This window comes from Symphodus melops, assembly GCF_947650265.1.
Source record: "Symphodus melops genome assembly, chromosome: 7".
Lineage (NCBI taxonomy): Eukaryota > Metazoa > Chordata > Actinopteri > Labriformes > Labridae > Symphodus > Symphodus melops.
The window spans coordinates 11169222-11179597 of NC_136697.1; the positions used below are offsets into that span (position 1 = coordinate 11169222).

A 10376-nucleotide genomic window follows, 5' to 3' on the forward strand; every position below is an offset into this window, starting at 1 on the left:
AATGGTGAACTCAGTTACTCAACAAGACTGCAATATAAAATGTTGTAAACATGCACCTGTGCTTTCCCTCACAAGTCATTTGTCATACTAAAGGAGTGTTGCTTCGCCCTGTTGAACAAATCAATTAGTCATAGTCATTTTTTTGTATTTTCTGACTTTTGGACCTATCACTTTATAGCTTCATTAACTGATAATAATTAACCATATGGCTGACTGATTTATCTACATGCATCTATTAATGTTGTGATAAGTCTTACTTAGGTTACAGATTAAACTAGAGAGGATCAGGTGACCACCAATATATCACATTTTTCTCAAAAATAACATTTCTTATTATTTTTTATTATTTTTGACAAGTTTAATGAAGACATTTCTCCTGGCTGTTTTAAAAGAGAAATCAACTTCAGAACAGTACACCCCTTAAGTGTTACTTCTGTTATTTGTTACCGGTGCATTAATCAGAATAGGTAGTGGTGAAGATACAGCTTTTTATTTCTCATATTTTTTATTATTTATATTTATTCTATTAAGGGTTATGGCTTATGGAAATGTGTAAATGGAAATGTGCACCTTAGTTTAACATGATAAGTCATTGTAAAGTGATTCTACCAGAGCAGCAAAACAGAACTGAATTAAATGGAGAAAAACAAGACATTTTTAGTGGGGGAAACTATTTATTACTGTTGCTAAAGAGTCAGACCTAAAGAGTAGCCTAACCAGGCGATAAACAATAGTCTGTGTTTATATGTACACATGGCAATATTTATTATAAACATAATACGTAGGTTATAATTTAAACACCAATGTGTTAGCTGTAGGCCTATCACCCCACTGTGTTGTCCCATCTGGTCCTGTTGGTGTCTTTTAAGGGTAGTGGGTGCCTACTAAGGGTAGTCCCCTATTTGAGCTCGTTGCCCTAGTAACGAGTGTATCGGAGGAGCGTACCTGCAGTCAATGCGCATGTCCCGAGAGTGAAACTAATTCTTCTTCAGGGAAAAGTTGCTTTGTAACACAAATGTAACTATGCCGAGAGGTAAAACCGGATGTGTAGGTGACACTTAGCACTCACTAGATATCTGTCGAGTAAATAATTCTCTAAAAACACGGAAAGTCTCTTTTGCCCCGCCCTCTCCGTGTTACGTAAGCCTCACGCACACCGACGCATTCATGTAGGAAACTTCATTTGTCTGCTCGTTTCCTTATCTTCACCTGAGCTTTCAAGCTGTGAGCGTCGTATTGCAGGTACATCTGTAAGGTAAACGCTGAAATTATTTTGGGTGCTGTCATTTTGTTCTGTGTCCTCTCATAGTTGTTTTTCAAATATTAATGGCGACGTTTGAGTCTTGACCTTTCGTTTTCGAGTCGTCCTTGCTGTCTGCTTTTAGTTGTGCAGCCTGTCTTACTTGTTTTCAGAGCTGTAAATCATTCGCTTTTAAAGAAGTTTTTTATTTTTTAAAGCCCTATAGCCACAGAATGATGTGCATTCAAAATGTTGAAAAGCAGCATTTTCTGTAATCTTAGCCAATATTTGTGTTGTTCTCTTTTCTGACCTTTTACTAAAATGAAAGGGGGAAGCTAAATGAAACCAAAATGTAAAAGCTAATGAATCAAAGAACAATATCTGTGCATCTTTATTTGGGTCATTCAATATGGCTGTGTTTATTTCCCTGTCAGGGTCGTCAGGATGGTTGTGCTCTCCAAGGAGTATGGATATGTGGTGTTGACTGGTGTTGCCAGTATGGTGATGGTGACACATCTGGCAATTAAAGTAGGAAAAGCCCGCAAGAAGTACAACGTGCCTGTGAGTAGTTTTCAATATATGGACCCTTTTACACAGTTAAGAAACTGTTTCCATTCATTCATGTATGAACAGTGAAGACAAGTGTGCACTTTGTTGACTTAGATTTATGTTTGGGCTGGGCACTACATATTTTGTCGCTGACTGTTCAGCTCTTCAGATTTTCTTTACAAACACATGTGCCTTGCAGTATCCTCAGATGTACAGCGATGACCCAGAAAATGGAAATGTTTTCAACTGCATCCAGCGTGCTCACCAAAACACGTAAGTCTGACTTTTTAATAGCCGCAATACGACTTTAACTTTGTCTGTCGTTGCACCACACTTTTTATGACTCAAGCAAGGAATGAATAATGTAGTCAACATACTCCTATCACCTCCCACCAGTCTGGAGATCTACCCCGCCTTTCTCTTCTGCCTTGCTTTTGCTGGATTGAATTGTCCTGTAAGTAGATTTTTGCACTGTAACACGAACACACTTTGTCCATAATAAGTTGTGACATTTAAAGCCTTTTGTAATTTAAGTTCAAACTTTCTAAACTGTTTTGAAGTGATTTGATGGGATTTTGGAACAAGTTCATCTATTCAAAAAACTCTTGGCATATCTCAATGCGTTTCCTTTGATTGTGTGTGTTCGGCTATCACAGCGGGCTGCCACTGGACTTGGAGTTGTGTGGATTGTAAGCAGAGAGGTGTACGCACATGGCTACTCTACAGGAGGTAAGAAGACCATGATGACAAAACTTCATTGCATTTTCTTCTTTGGTAACCTGAAGCAGAATGTATTATTATTGTCATTATTGTTACTATTATTCTAAATCAGATCCTAAAAAGAGGATGCGTGGAGCATTCGGGAACTTTGCCATGCTCGGGCTGATGCTCTCCACATTCAACTTCGGCCGCCAGCTACTTGGCTGGACCGGACCACGGATGCGAGGCTCCTTCCGTCAAGTTAATGTGTAATGGTGAGGACCAGCTCTTAAGACTGAGGCCCAATTAGTCATTCGCCTTATAATCAAAGCCACTTTTATAACCCATATTTCTTTCATCATGTGTGCTAACCTTTGACCAGTTTGACACTCAAAGTCAGATGAGGCTAATGCTCTCAAGTGACCCGACTGGTTCTGCAGGGAGGGAAATGCCTCATTTGGTATAGTGTGTGTTTTCAGGCTCTCCCACCGAATACAAGATGTTTTTGTCTTTAACTTCAAGTTTATAGAAAATGGTCATGCATTTTTACAAAAAACAAATGGAGATTAAATAATAAAAACAGATCTTTGAGAGGTAATGAATCTTAGATCATAAAACATTTTGTTTGCACATGCTCGACTGAAAACTTACTTACATCAGGTATAATGCACTCATGATTGTCTTTTTATTTTGTTTTGGATTATGTTAGTCCTAATGGAAAGAACGTTTTTCACTTGTCTTACTGATGACATTAAATATCTGTAATTGGTTAAAAAAATTGTTTGCTCTTTTTTCGGCAGGTGAATGAGTGTGTTGTCTTGTTAGATTTTGTGTGTGTGTGTAAGGGAGTGTCTTTCCTTTTTTTAAAAAATCTGATTTAATCGTTCAAAGTCCACTGTACTTGTGGAGGCAGGTGTTTGATATCTCTGCAGAGCTGTCAGGCCAAAAACACTTACAAAAGAAAATGCACTTCCCACAATGACACAGCAAAATGCTTTGAACATTTTACTCGCGCTATACAGCTGTGATCTAACAAGGTCCCACCGTCTCTCCATGTGCAACATGAGGCTTACAGTCCTGTGGTTTAAGTTTTTATTATCAAATAGTCAATCCTGAATAAGTTCTTACAGTCCACATTTCAATGACACATTATCATTCATCACTGTTAGTTAGACCACACACTAAAAATGCTGATAAATCAGCTTTGTTCAAGTACATTTGAATAATATTCCAGCTAATACACGTACAGCTAAAGAGTCTAAACTGGACAACTCCCTGCACCTCCTTACATTGTTTTCAGTAAAGGCTTTTGAAACAAACAAATACATTCTTCATCAATTTTACAACACATTGAACCATAATATTTTAATAAAACTTTAGAATTTACTCCTGCAAAGGGTTTTTTAGTGAAGCAAGGTCTTTTCTCTGTGGTGAGGTAAATTAAACATTCGTCATCAAAAACAAAAGCTAATTTAAGTTTCATAGAGTAGTGTTATGGTTAAATTAAAACATCTGACAGAATGATTTCCAAATTTAATTTGGTTCATATATTTGAATGGTTATTGGAGAGCTGGTTTGTTTCTTTTCAAGGATATGGCTTGGGAAATAAAACATATCTTGCTTCAGCTGATTTTCTACAGAAAGGCCTTGATATTAAGACAATATGAGCAATGGGGCAAAATGGTTTTGAAAGTGCTCTTCCCTACTATTTGGTCACCAAAGGGATCTTCATTTATAATCAATACTTGTTTTAGGCATGTTGGCATCTTTCCATCTTAAAGAATTTACTATCCTCACTCCGTCTGATACCCACATTTATATCTTACTTGATAACCTGAGGTTGTATATTAAATATATCAGAGGACTTCATGCTGCCTTGATCCACACTACCTCTGAAGTCCCCCAGGGGGCAATGTGACCATTCATGCCACATTAAAGTGCTGTGCATACATGAGGAGTCAGTCTGAGGTGCAGAAATACTATTTACCCACCCTCTGGAAAGAAAGAAAACAACATGCTTCCACCAGACTGAAGACCCGTGGAAATTTAAAGGGAATGTGGCATAAAGTACAACAGAATCCTCTCTTTGATGTTATGATTGTTTTTCATGTAACCAGAAAGGCACATTACCACTATCTCTAAACAAAAATAATAAAAACCTGGTTGCATTTAGGCAAAGGCTTTCCTCAGACCAACACTGACTCCTCCGGCGTCTTCTCTCTTTTTCTTTTCTGCTCGCTGAGTGGTAGAAGTGATTGAATGGATTATTCGATCAGTAGCTATACCTGGAGAGTGGCGTGTCCTCCATCAAATCATCCTGGATAAGATGATGACAACACAAAATACTAAGAGCAGAACAGTCTTTGAAAAGGAAGGAAGAATTAACAAAGTGAATGTGTACTCAATATGACTTCAATATGACCTTGTTTTTTGGTTTTTGATGTTATTTTCTGATGTGTTCATCAAGACAACTCGTAAAAAATGTATAGTTATTTGCACACAATGTTTCATGGGTCTTAGTGGAGAGGAATAGAGAGTTATGTGCTTGTACAATTACAACAAATGTGAATGAAAAAAAACAAATTTTACCCCATGAGCTAGAAGTGCTTTTGTTTCAAAGTTTGAAAATTCATATACTGTACATACACATTCACAAATGATTTGCAAACATGGCTTGGACAGTAATGTAAATCCAAAATGTACAAGGTCAAAAGTAAAACAAGAATCTCCTAACAAACCCTAACTATAGCATTCAACCTCTAACTGGCTAACAAATAATAATTTTTAACATGTAAGATGGTATTAAAGAAAAGGTGTAAATTCCTAACAAACAGTAATGTTAGCTTACAGTACAGAAGCTAGCTAACAGTTGGATTAAGGCAAATACAGGTCATTGATTGCTAGCTAATGCTAAAGTTAGCCAGCTAAAGGCAAAGTTAGCTAGAAAGGAGTTGAATGCCAATGTTACATTTAGTAACACATAGCTATCAAGTATGTTGTCTTTATCTTGAATGGAGCCCAATGTCTGTCCTGGTTTACCTACTGTCTTTTTAGTTTTGAGGTAAACTTAAAGAGGGGAATGACCATTGCATAAGATACTGGCTCCAAAAAGAGAGTGGTTACAACAGAGCAGTCTAAAGTTAAGATAAAAAGGACCGGACTTTTGTTACATAGTTTTAGTTAAAAATATCAAACCCAGTTAATCCTACATACTCCCCAATGAAATGTGTAAATTTCTTTCATTAGACTCTTTTGTAAACGTATTCTTGTTTGGAATGTACTTCCCTATAACAACATGCTATGAATAATCTGAAATTACAAGCCCGAGTTTGAGTACCTTGATGACAAAATTATGGTCAACCTCAGATAGCTCCTTTCAGTGTCACATTAAAAATGATATAACTGTTTTACAGGGTAAGCTGTTTTCTGACAAATTCTAACACTTAACAAAACCTGAACAAAATCAGGAGTTGTTTATCAATATCATTACGTTGTTACAAGAAGAGAAAAAATATCTCACCATGGGTAGATCCTGCAGCCGATGGAACTCTGGGTGGTTTGTTCGCTGGCGGAACTTGAGGAAAAGGACAACGAAGATGATGGCAGTGGTGACAATAAACACAGAGAGCAGGCCAGCTAATAGAGGGTCCAGAGGGGAGCTTGAGTGGGGGCTCTTGTGATCTTCAACAACACAGAAACAATAAAAAACATTATAAACACGCTGTGCTAGAACAGGAAAATAAAGCCAAAGTAGGTGTCCTTGAACAACTCTCTGTAACCCCTTACCTTCATCTCCAACATTTAGTTCAGATGGAACCTCCTGGTGCTTGGGCCCTGCAGGACCCCTGGCCGGGGCTGAGGTCAAAGGCAGCCCTGTGGTCTTTGGCTTTGTGGAGGCTGTGGTCAGTGACTCAGACTGTTGCTGCATGGTAGAGGTGTGGGCTGTGGAGCTCGTACCATGCACCGTGTGGGCTGGCAGAGATGAAAAGGGGGTGAGCGGTTCCGTGGTCAGCAGGGCTCTGCCTTCAGTGGTGGAGGTGTGCTGTGTAGGGATGGAGCTCCCCACAGTTGGTGTGGATGAAAGGCTGTCTGCAGGAGCTGAAAGGGGGAATGTCAGGGCAGAGTTATATAACACAAAGCATGATGCACACCAGACAGAGGTAACTCATAAAAACAGATCCCTCAACCTGACTTTAAATCTGCTATTCATAAATACTTGATATTGTCAAAAAAATAGTTTGTTTGCCTTTTATCAAAACAAATCCAGCACAATCCCCTGCTGATTAAACTGTTCATATTTGAGCGCAGCAGTGCCATAAACTTCACTTCCTCTAGTGGCCAGTTCAGTTCGACTCCCAAGATTTTTACAGTCTATGCTACCCAAGCAAGACGATTTTCATCCAACTGGCCAATAGGAATGTGGCCCCACCTATAACACAACTTTCACAGCGAGAGCAAAATCCTGACACTAGAGCAAAAAACGGAATCGATAGCAAAGACTTCGGTTTTGAGAGTGAGAAGAAAAACGTTTCAAGAGAAAGACTTTTTTTTTTTTGAGAAAATACTTTTACATTGATAGCAAAACATATAGATTTGAGAGTAAAAAAAGTATTTTGAGAGAGATTTTTTTTCTCAGAAATAAAAATACTTTCTCTCAAAACTTTTTTATTCTCTCATAAAATGTTTTTGCCATCAGTGTGTTTCCCTAAACATTTCTTTTTCTCTCAGATCATTTATTTTCTCGCATGAAATAAAGACACAAATCTAACTCCATACTGTCTGCAGTCACTGTGGCTTTCTTGTAAGCCAGCTCAGTGTTTGTGATACACTGATTTATTTGTGGCTGCTGTGAAATAGGAGTCTGGATAAACATTGGCTTTGCCCCCTGTGAGGGAGGTTCTTCTAAGTTACCTGGTTTGTTTCATCGCCTACTCTCTCATCACAGATGTAGTCAAGCAAGTCTCCCACCATTCTAGAAAACACTATAGTATACTAATAAGCCTGCTAAAAAATGATGTGCCATGTGCACAGACTATTTTGCTTTAAATATTTGCTCCTTTCCAACACAGTCTGTGATTTTATAAATCAACAGCATAGTAATGTTGCTGTGTTTATTTTACTGTGGGGTTTGTTGGGTCAACACGACTGAAAATTAAAACATGACTTCTGGGAACAGGCCGGCTTACAGACCAACAAACAAATGTTAAAGAAAATAAGCTGTTCATCACTGCTTTGCTTTGTATTAAAATGTTCAAGAGTTCTGGCACTTTATTTTAACAGTTTAAGTAGGTTATCTTTATTGTATGTTTATACAAAGTCAGTCACTGTTTAGTTATTTGGATGTTTTTAAAAAAAAATTATATTCTCTCTGCCACAACCGCCCGTACATTAAAGAACACCTCATCTGTGTCTTTCATCATGAGCATAGCCTCACACCACTTACAGCACATGTGTCTGTTTACGTCCTGTTTGACAGCTCATGCTGACAGCTGGGGATGGGGGTGTGTTCAAGGAACTTTAGAAGCTGTGTAATTACAGGCGTCTCTACTGTTTACATGAAGTGTGAGGGAGACAGACTGCATTTATTGCTTCCGCGGGCTAAGTAGCCTCATCGTAATATTACACTAATGCTGCGTGTTTTTGGATAAAATACAGTCTCATGTCCTTCAGTGGGGTCATAAGGCAAACATAAGTAATATAATACTCAGCTTTTTACAAGAGAGCAGCTATACTGGATAATGCAGCGAAAAAAGACAACCAAAGTGTGATCTAGGAAAGCGTTACGTTCATTGTTTATTAATAAGCCTCTCATAGAGCCAACATGGCGTCAGCAGAAGGATTATATTTATCTGATCTGTAGAAGGGAATCTCATTTATGAGGTTACGGCACACACTCTCAGTTTCACTCCAGTCATGTGGGGGTCTAGCATGAGGCTGTGTTCCTGGAATACTGCTGGAAATGGAGTGAGGAGGATGTCTGGTTTTTTTTTTTAACAGCGTTCAGTTTGTGGGAGATTTTATTTTGAGAACCTGGACAAAGTTAACAGACCGGACTAGAAAATTATAGATGCACAATTTTAGAATCACGAGTGAAATGATCACCATAATTGTTTTCAAGGCTTCAGCTTTAAAAGAAGCAGCGTTTCAATAAAGACAGCGCATGCAGGTTTGTCTGAATTACCTGGAACTGAAGTGGCATTGTGAGCTGCCATGAAGACAGTTATATCTGTGTGTTGAGATGTAGCCAGTGTGTTGCCCGCAGTTGATGTATGAAATGCTGTACTGTTCACAGTCTCTAAATGGACTTCTGTTTTTGTAATGGTGGCTTCAGTTGAGGTTTCCGTCTGGCCTGTAGGAATGTGTGTCTTCTGGGCGACCTTAAGATCAGGATCCTCTGTCAGGTCAGGAGAAGTTGAGGTTTCAGGAGGCATGGCAGCACTGCTCTGACCTGTGACTTCAAAGATGAATTATAATATATGATCGATTATCGTAGAAATGCATCATTCCAAAAGCATAATTTACTGAACTGACTGATGTTGTGTTAACATGTTGTCAGATCTTGAATTTCCCTCGGGATCAATAAAGTATCTATCTATCTATCTATCTATCTATCTATCTATCTATCTATCTATCTATCTATCTATCTATCTATCTATCTATTTCTTGCCTCGCCTCTGCAAAGATTTTGTACTACACTTTCACAGAGTTTGGGTGCTGCACAGAAATACATTTTTAAAAAAAGAATGGTACCACAGAGGCCCTGACTGAATAACTTAACTATGGTTCAAACTTGGAAAGCAGTAACAAGTTGAAACAGTTCAAAAACAGATTTATATTGCAATCATAGCTGCCAACCTTAAGAAATTCCTTACCTATGAGGTATTAAAACATGATCATGACAGGGTAATCCTGAATTAATGCCCAGAGGGGTTATCGGGTGTTGCGGCAATACAAACACAAACAAAAAATCATAATCAAACCACAATAAATAATAAATACAAATAAATTAAGAGGTATGGGAATATAAAGGAGTGAACTATAAATAATGTATAGGACATTATGTGCAGTGTGGCAAGTTAAAGAGACAAGTGATGATTATAACTGTCTTTGATTATTGCAGTATTAGGTATGATATCATATAAGGTGCATTTAAGAGGAAAAGTTTGCCAAATATCCATTTATATCAAAAAGCTTTATGATTCGAATCTCAAAGTTGTATAGTAACTTATCAATAAGTCCTGCATATACCAATATACAAAACCTTTTAAGACAAGAAATGTCTTATATGCATGATTTTGTTAAACTTTCTTTTGCAGCTTGAATGTAAGCAACAAGAAAAATCATCAAAATGTGAGCAACCTTATCATTTAAACTGATATGGCTACATTTAAATTGAAATTCATTTGCAGGACCCTGCTGGCCAAATTGAAAGTGTAAACAAACAGCAAATGTAGGCCGTAGATAATAAGATGTATTTTTTTACGTCAATTATTTTGAGATCATATTAAGTGAACAGCAGCCTGCAAGCTCTGTATCATCGTTCTACGAGATCAATCCACGAGATCATCATGTGCTGAATCGATATCAAGACCAACGTCAGCAGGATGTCAAGTCTGATTAGAGAGACACGCACACACTTTCACACACTTACACACCAGGGAGACACCTTACCTCTCGTCTGCGATGAGCCGGTAAGGATTATCAAGACGCAAAACACCAAAGTATTTTCAAATTTCATCTCATCCGCGGCTTTTTCTCTGCAGATCACAAAGAAAGAAAGACCAAACGCTTTCTGTACGCAGCAGCTCTGCTTTTTCAGCTCCGAGGCTGTTTCCGTTACGTGATTTGACAGGGCACATCATCAGCGCTAAAAATATCCGGAGGGAGT

At 38.1% G+C, this 10376-nt stretch overlaps 2 protein-coding genes across 3 annotated transcripts; one reads left to right on the forward strand and one right to left on the reverse strand.

The window, feature by feature from the left end:
* The first annotated feature begins 958 nt into the window (after positions 1 to 958).
* mgst3a (microsomal glutathione S-transferase 3a) lies at positions 959 to 3266 on the forward strand. The gene is made up of 6 exons (XM_079348206.1): positions 959 to 1242; positions 1675 to 1801; positions 1989 to 2062; positions 2186 to 2243; positions 2446 to 2518; positions 2622 to 3266. The coding sequence occupies exons 2-6, from the start codon at positions 1685 to 1687 to the stop codon at positions 2759 to 2761; spliced, it is 462 nt and encodes a 153-aa protein (XP_079204332.1). The 5' UTR covers positions 959 to 1242; positions 1675 to 1684; the 3' UTR covers positions 2762 to 3266.
* A 300-nt stretch (positions 3267 to 3566) lies between these two features.
* On the reverse strand, positions 3567 to 10351 carry LOC306826720 (uncharacterized protein). 2 transcript variants are annotated; one of them, XM_079348205.1, is made up of 5 exons: positions 10160 to 10351; positions 8670 to 8936; positions 6275 to 6586; positions 6009 to 6169; positions 3567 to 4805 (listed from the first exon to the last, which is right to left on the reverse strand). In XM_079348205.1, the coding sequence occupies exons 1-5, from the start codon at positions 10224 to 10226 to the stop codon at positions 4761 to 4763; spliced, it is 852 nt and encodes a 283-aa protein (XP_079204331.1). In that variant the 5' UTR covers positions 10227 to 10351; the 3' UTR covers positions 3567 to 4760. The 2 variants fall into 2 exon arrangements, with proteins under 2 accessions (XP_079204331.1, XP_079204330.1); XM_079348204.1 differs by having other exon boundaries at positions 8670 to 8942.
* Between the last annotated feature and the right edge of the window lie 25 nt (positions 10352 to 10376).

Excerpts from the sequence above, each read along its gene's own strand:
- mgst3a (XM_079348206.1), top strand. The coding sequence starts at position 1,685 with ATGGTTGTGCTCTCCAAGGAGTATGGATATGTGGTGTTGACTGGTGTT. Across the intron at positions 2,063-2,185 it reads CAGCGTGCTCACCAAAACAC|TCTGGAGATCTACCCCGCCT; the intron begins GTAAGTCTGACT and ends ACCTCCCACCAG. Across the intron at positions 2,244-2,445 it reads TTGCTGGATTGAATTGTCCT|CGGGCTGCCACTGGACTTGG; the intron begins GTAAGTAGATTT and ends CGGCTATCACAG.
- LOC306826720 (XM_079348204.1), bottom strand. The coding sequence starts at position 10,226 with ATGAAATTTGAAAATACTTTGGTGTTTTGCGTCTTGATAATCCTTACC. Across the intron at positions 8,943-10,159 it reads CGGCTCATCGCAGACGAGAG|TCACAGGTCAGAGCAGTGCT; the intron begins GTAAGGTGTCTC and ends TCATCTTTGAAG. Across the intron at positions 6,170-6,274 it reads ACTAAATGTTGGAGATGAAG|ATCACAAGAGCCCCCACTCA; the intron begins GTAAGGGGTTAC and ends GTGTTGTTGAAG.